This window comes from Anneissia japonica, unplaced genomic scaffold (assembly GCF_011630105.1).
Source record: "Anneissia japonica isolate Jap-2015-1 unplaced genomic scaffold, ASM1163010v1 scaffold64551_len15074_cov119, whole genome shotgun sequence".
Taxonomy (NCBI): domain Eukaryota; kingdom Metazoa; phylum Echinodermata; class Crinoidea; order Comatulida; family Comatulidae; genus Anneissia; species Anneissia japonica.
Genome location: NW_022724174.1, coordinates 1 through 8,087, shown reverse-complemented (window position 1 = coordinate 8,087; position 8,087 = coordinate 1). Strand labels below are relative to the sequence as shown.

Sequence of the window (8,087 nt, the reverse complement as noted above, 5' to 3'; positions counted from 1 at the left end):
ATACGGTATGTACCGTGGGGGTTTGTATTCGCGTTGTTGCACACTAAAGTAAAACTGACTTCGCTCAACTTGTAAAACTTTGAAAGTAAACTTTAATTCTTGTATCTGTTTAAATGGATTGAAAGGGAAAACTATTGATTAGTTTTCTCACATGATAATGAATATTATAATTCAGCAACAAGATGTGATTGAATGACTGTGTTGCTACTGGTGATGGGACAGGAAGTGTCAGATGGGGTGGTAAAGAAAGAGGGCGGTATATACCAAATTTAAGACTATTACACTCTCCCCTGCTTTCAAAATGTTGCTCCCAACATGTTCTGAAATTATACGGCAATAGTTAGACTATGTAACAGTCATTCAATATACAGAGCTGCTATGAAGGCTAAACGGCCTGTGTGATAGGTTGTGAGCCAGAAAGCGGTATAAATGCTGGTGCTGTCGCTCTGAGTTGATATGTTGTGGCAGTATGCATTTCATCACTATCACTATCGTCACTATTTTGTTGGGTCTGCGTTTCCTTGTTTCTCTTAGACTTTCGTAGCGGACACGTGTCTGCAGATTTGGTTGTTTTGCTTCCGGTTGTTCTGCTTCCATGGGTAGATGATTACTGGGACGTAGCATGTTTCGATGAAGTGTCCGGCATTTTCCTCCGTTCTCTGGTCGCAATTCATAAACTGCCAGTTAGGGGGATATCTTTCTTACCACAACGTGAATCTGCTGTTCTTATCTGTCTGCCAATTTGTGTTTCCCATGAAAGGCCACTTTCTTTACTAAAACTCGATCACCAGCCTCAAGGGTGTTTTCTCTTGCAGATTGGTCAAAGTGTTCCTTAGATTTTGCCACCGCCTTCTTTGCGTTAGCTGAAGCCTTGCTATATGCATACATTAATCTTTTTCGAAGATCAGAAACACATGTAATATGGTTTTTTTCTCGGAAACTCTGTACTGTGTGAGACCTAGACACCCGTCAACTGGCAATCTTGGATTGCGTCCAAACATTAAAAGATACGGTGAATAACCTGTGGAACTTTGTTTCGTGCAGTTGTATGCAAGCGTTAGCGGGCCAAAAAAGTCTTTCCAATGCACTTTCTTTTCCATAGGAAGTGTCCCGAGCATGTCCAGTAAAGTTCTGTTGTATCGCTCGCACAATCCATTCCCTGCTGGATGGTAAAGTGTCGTACGACTTTTTGTGATAGATAACAGCTTGCACAGTTCCAGGATAACAGCACCGTCGAAGTTTCGCAAATTGGTCTGAATATAGACGAGTAGGATAACCGTAGTGAATAAAGAAATTATCAAATAGTGTTTTGGCTGTCGTTTTAGCTGTCTGATTTCAAGTGGGAAAAGAAATGCATACTTGGGAGAAATGGTCAGTAATTACGAGAAAATTCTCGATCCCTCCGGCAGATGATTCAAGTGTCAAGTAGTCGACGCATACAACTTCCATTTGTTTGTGGCTGACAATCGAAACCAAAGGCGCTACACAGTGGGCCTCTGGAGGTAATTTACGACGAGTACATCGCTCACACCTTTTTATTCTGTCGGCAACATCAGATGCCATATTGGGCCAATAAAATTGACAACTGGCAAGTTCAAGAGTCCTGTCTCTTCCTGGATGTCCGACTTCGTCGTGTACACCAGCCATTGTCCGTTCTCGATATTTTCCCGAAACTACTAACTGGTAATTAGTTTCACCATCTTGTCTGACACGATGAAGAGTTTTCTCCTTGATTTGTAGTTGGTCCCATTCCCGTAACAGCATCACCACTTCAGGTGCCATCTGCTTTCTGCCTTTGTGAGATGGTCGCTTTCCCATCAGTTTCAACTTTATTGTGGCACTGATAATGGGATCTTTTTCCTGCAGACGACACCATTCTTTCATAGCTATTTTCGGGAATGCCTCCGAGTCGGGCCATGGCACTGGATTTAGTAGTGTGTCCGGAACGGCATCTGACGATGTACTTGTAGACTCAACAATGGGAAAGCAAAATGTGTGAGATTGGCAAATACACATCTCCATCAATCGTTGGAATGTCGCCGGGGCATTGGTCAGGCCGAAGGGCACTCGATTGCACTCGTAGAACCGCAATAGTGTGGTGAATGCGTTATTTGCTTTGTCAGCTTCCTATCTGCCAATACATCGACTTCAAGTCCAACGAGGAGAACCACTTGGCTCCGTTAAGTGCGTCCAGGGTTTCCTCGATTGTGGCAATGAAATATTGTCCTTTATTGTTTTGCGGTTCAATTGAAGAGAGTTTTTCCGAACAAGCACGATTGGAGATGCGTGCGGGCTGTGGGACTCCCGAATGGCACCAGCGTCGAGCATATCTTTGAGATGTTGTCGAACTTTATCGTATTGTGCTGGTGCAATTCGTCTGAGTCTTTGTTTGAATGGTGTATCATCTGTCATGTGTACCTTGTGTTTCACGCAGTCACTCGTCCAAGGTCGTGTTCGTGTTGTGCGAAAACCTCTCACAAAGAAAGAAGAGACTTGACTTGGTGTTTTGGTTGCTGGTTAGTTGGGACTCATGCGAGCCTACCCACGTAGCATGATGTACCTCACATAATACAGTCCTTGAATGAATGATTATAAGCCGATCGGAGGTGTTAGTGATTGGCACTGGCATGTGGCTCTTTCTTCTTTTCGCTTTGACAGTTATTAGACTACGCACAATTTCAACGCCGGCTGGAACGTTACCTTTCTGTGTTGGTTTAACAAAGCCTGAATAATTCCCAACATCTGATTTCGACCTCACGGTACTGCCGATACATGCTGTTTGGTGATCCCCAATGAAATACGTATCGTCACATCCTTATTGAAAAGCGAGTCACATGCCGCAAGATATCTTATTGCCATGTTCCAGGCGGTGGGTAAGTTGCGTTTCTGGATAACACACTTTCCATACTTCTCTTGGAAATGTTCACGATATTGTTGTATGGTATTAGTACCGATAAGTACTGATATTCTCGTTGTAGTTGGTGTCAGGGTGATATCCTCTGTTCCTTTTAGTTTTGGTAAAATGATGAACTTCAATATATTTTAAGAACAGAATAGATTGTCCACCAGCTGATACGAAGCACAATCAATCATTTAATGGGTAGAGTGTTGTACCGTTGCTGGCCAAGTTGTCTTTGAAGACTATTTCGAAAACGGTAGCCGCCTGAGAACCGGTGCCCAACAAAGCGCTATAAGTTATTCATTTACTATTATCTGTGTTTACATTTTGTGTGTAAAACTTTGAAAGTAAAGTTTAATTCTTGTATCTATATATATGGATTGAAAGGGAAAAACTATTGATTCGTTTTCTCCGATTATAATGAAGATTATGATTCAGCAACAACATGTGATTGAATGACTGTGTAGCTACTGGTGATGGGACAGAAGTGTCAGATGGGGTGGGGAAGAAAGAGGGCGGTATATACCAAATTTAAAACTATTACACCTATATATAAAGTGTTTAGCAATGTCTTGGAGAATCGGGGCTTCACTCAAAATAGATTTTCAGGGTTTAGTGTATTTTTTACAATTTTAATGATGCTTTACTTTGTTGTCTGCTTTTGTCATGTTCTTTTTGTATTAGGTGTTTTATATGGCTTTTAATTTTAATGTCGGTACCTTTAATAGATGTTCTTTTGTATTAGGAATCGGAATGGTTTACTTACCAAATAAAACAAGTAAAAGAAAACGGCACTTGATCCACAGAATATGCCAAGAATAAAAAACCAAAATTCCATTGTTTTTAGAATACGCATGTACTTCATGAATGCATTACATCTATTGTCGCTTCTCTGGTCTGTGTTCGTTATTTCATTTTGTGTGGGTTCTGTGGATGACGTACACGCCTGTGGGGGTGGGTAAAGTGGTATACAGGAAGCTAGTCCTATAAATAAAATGATGCCGCTGTAGCCCTGGAATATAGTCCTCCATTCCAGCTTAGAAAGTAGAAGGACCATCAGCGGACTCAATACCAGCGAACCTATTTATTAAAAGGAAAGCGTTGAAGTATTTCAAAATACTATACAGTTTGAGGCCTAGCAAAATTGTAGGCCTATTGGAACATGGCAAAGGCAATGTTTAAACGAATATTTTGTGGATAAAATTTTAGCCATCGACTCAATTTAAGAGCTTTTCACTATGTTGTGTCTGCTACAGTATGTTTTCAAGAAAATGTACACACACACACACACAAAAAAGAAAAGATAATCAATGGACATTGGAAGCAGAGAAGAAACAAAAGATTTTAAAATAGTCATTAAAAGCTTTAGAATTATCCAAATCTATTTCACTAAAGATTAAAAAATTAGGCCTATTACATAATTACAATTAAATTCATAATTAATCGGTTCATACTTTTGCCAAGAAATTGAACAATTATTGTACAATTAGACAATGATTGACATGATACAACTTCCTCTTCCTCATCATCATCATATTTTGATTATGATTAACATCATCATCATGTTCATTATCATTATTATCATTAATTAGACCTATTATTATTACTATTACGCATAAAGATCTTGGTAAAAATGTAAACTGTAAATTTGATTTGAATTTATTGATAGAGCTTTATGATAGTTATGGCGAATCATGAAGCTATAATGGCACAGAATCATACGCACCCAAAGTCGCTCCGGACGCGCCGAATGACGTGACACGTGTGGACTGTTTGTCTGGAAAATAAAGGCTTAAAAGATTAAACAAAGGATTGTAAAGAAAATTGGCTCCGGACCCAAAGATGAAGCTAAACGTTGGTATGAGCAGTCTAATATCTGTCGCAAACGATGATAACAAGACTCCCAGTGAGCAGAGAAAGACGCCGATCACTGAAACGATTCGATGTGTTGTCAACTCGTACAAAAGGCAGGAGATTGGTGTCATGAAACTAATAGTCGCCGATGCAATTGAACCGATCGATCCTGCAAGATTTTAATTAAAAAAAAAGAAAATAGCCTATTAGATTAGAACAATTATCTCTCAATAAACGAATGTACCAATACGAAATCAAATTAGTGAAGGTCCTAGAGGTTTAAAGGGACTTCACCATTGCACCCTTACCAGGGGCAGTAATATGTAAATTGGTGGTTCTGGCTCATCGGTAACTTATGGGAACATTTTCATCTAGCTTGGGGTTCTTCTCTAAGGGGCTTGCCTGGCTCAATCTGAATTCTGACTCAAGGGTTCAGAAATGTCCGCAGGCTAACGTTATAACACCACCCGGTTTTATTTCACGTTTCGTACCTAGCGGTGATAAGCTTTGCAAATGTTAATATACTATACTTTACATTAAAATATCTTAGAATGGCGTTAATCTGAGTGAAGTGAAGCTTTAGGTCCGCGGTTCCGTTAATTTTGTTAACATATAGCTGAAGATTTACTATTCACCAAATTTCAAGCAAAATTAATGTAATCTCGCCTTACACCCTATACCACATTTTTCACAATACTACCTTTATCGAATTTCCAACGATGTAGGCCTACTCTCATTGCAGGTCCCATTTCTTAATACTTTTTTATTTATTTTTTACCACAGGTTTCAAATGTACCACATTTCATCCATTTACATTCAGTTTGTTCCATTTCAATTTGTCATATTAATATTTTTTTTAAATCATTTTTGAAAAAAAGATTTTGTAAGAAGTTGAGTATTAACGGTACAATTAACCGTTCTTATCTAACAAACGATCTCGTAGGGCTCATCGTTAGATAACAGAACATGGGTTGATCTGGAATGGTTGTAGAATAATGAAAACTATAAGTATCAACACTCCACACAGGATCAGTTGCTATTCTTCTTCCACCACATTCCTGCTCACCAGCTCTGTAAAGGTACCAACCTTAGCAGTTGGATCTAATCTTTTTTCTTATAACCCACGGTCTATTCTGAAGAGGTGGACTAGCTTGATCAATTTCGATTCCCTTGCGGATAGCTTCATTTGGTTTAGTTGCTGCAGTAAAGTATTGTATGCAAACATGATTTCATAGGGAGAAAACTTACCAAAAAATTAAGAAAAGCTTAAGCAAAATTTAATTCCTTTAAACCATGAAGGTACCATTAAAAATATATACCTCCATGCTTAAACAACAAAAACAAAAACAACAACAAAAACAACAACAAAAACAACAACAAATACAACAAAAACAACAACAACGACACTAATAATAATAATAATAATAATATAAACATTTAATATTGTTAAAAGCTTGTACAGTACAGTATCACCATACTGTCACAATGCCATTTTTCATTATTAAATTATTATATTACCAGATAAAGTTTAAAGAAAAATTCACAAAAAAAAAAAAATAAATAAATAAATAAATAAAATAAGATACAGGACGTAACTTTTGCTATAAGATGTAGCGTGCATTGGTGTGTAACAATTTAAGCCCCAAACAACATGTTTTGGAACTGGAACTACTTTTATCTACGCTGTCATTGGAATTAGAGATTAACCACTCAATTGAGATCCTAAAGCAATTAGTTCCGTATAAGCAGTCAACGATAAGGAAATGGGTAAATTTCCTGGGCAGCTATACACGTCATGAAAAAAAAATCAAAACAAAAACAAAAACAATGGCTTTTCCAGCTACTGAAAAGCCAATAACTGGTCCGCCTTCAACATCTGGTGATCTTAGTACAGAAAATACACTTGTATAATAATATTTATTAAAAAAAATATTTTTATTATTTGCTATTGGTCTGATTTAGCTGGTTTGAGCAGTTTAAAATCTTAAATAGCACTACTATAATAATAGCATTGATATTTAAAGTTAGAGCAGTTGAACATTCATTGCATAATGTTTCATCAACTGCTAGAACTGTACATGTATTTGATTTATCAATTAACATTACTGATATTTCCAGCTGTATAGCAGCTGTCTTTCAACTGCTATATATCTGATATATACATGTCTATATCAGTTGTATATCATATTTGCTTCACTCCTTTGGCAGGAAATCCGAATGTACTTACCAACTTTTGTAACACTAGTGTTAAAATCTCGTTGTAGCTCTACTAAAATGATTCCATATGAATGCACAAAACCAAATACAAAGAAATTCAATACGAAAACACTTGTGGCAATCATCCATCCTTGTTTGTTGTGGATACGAATACAAAGTGAGCTCGCCATATTATATTCCACGATAGCTCATGGGAAAACAATTTTATGGAGCATAAAAGGCTACGCCTATCTTAAACCCATTAATGTTAGTACAAGTGAAGGCGAGGTTATCCTCATCGTCATACGGGACACCACAAAAATACACGTCACAACTGGCTTAGTTGGAAATACTTGTAAGTCAAAGAAGATGAACTGCAATACAATAAAATGAATTTATGTTGCAATATCAATATGAATATCAATATGAATGCCCAAAAACATTTATAAAAGTGACAAACCTAGTGATTCTATATCGTGAATATTACCACATTAAACAATGAATATAGGCCTATGTATCAAGCCTTGATTGGTTTAATGATATTTAAGTAAAAGTAACCCTCAGACCACCTTTTCTTTTTGGGATTTATCGATTCATGGAAAAAAGAATACGCATGCAACTACTAATTTATTTATGTATGTATACACACATAAAATAAAAAATGAGAAAAATTTACCTGACCTATTTCAAGAGGGGAAAACCTTGAATTTTGAAGAGTTTTAAAAGTCATTAAAAGACATTTCAGAAGTCAGGAAAGCTCATCTCCCGCCATCTAGAAATCGAAATTTCTCCCCTTTATCTTTGGACCCCCTTTATCTTTGGAGTTCATTGATTAATTGAATCATTTTCAAGGGTGGGGGGGGGAACCTTGAATTTTGAAGAATTTAAAAGTCATTAAAAGACACCACAGAAGTCGGGAAAGCTCATTTTCCGCCACCTAGGAATCAAAATTTTCCCGGGGAAGAACCACAGGACCTTCCCCCACCCTTTCTTTTTGGGATTTATAGATTCATGGAAAAACTACGTATGCAACTTACTCAATCTTTTTTTATGTACGGTATGTATACACACAAAAGGCCTATTTACTGTAATAACAATGGGAAAAAATTATCTGACCGTTTTCAAGAGTGGAAAACCT

At 37.4% G+C, this 8,087-nt stretch overlaps 1 protein-coding gene across 1 annotated transcript in view; it reads right to left on the bottom strand.

Annotated features, from left to right (window-relative positions):
* The window catches only part of LOC117112487 (monocarboxylate transporter 5-like), a 9,648-nt gene extending 2,268 nt beyond the window's left edge, over window positions 1-7,380 (bottom strand). Inside the window, exons 1-3 of the mRNA XM_033255575.1 lie at window positions 6,981-7,380; window positions 4,626-4,922; window positions 3,666-3,979 (exon numbers count right to left, since the gene is read on the bottom strand). Coding sequence (XP_033111466.1) covers window positions 3,666-3,979; window positions 4,626-4,922; window positions 6,981-7,140 — 771 coding nt within the window. The 5' untranslated portion in view covers window positions 7,141-7,380. The remainder of the gene's footprint in view (window positions 1-3,665; window positions 3,980-4,625; window positions 4,923-6,980) is intronic.
* Window positions 7,381-8,087: the final 707 nt, after the last annotated feature.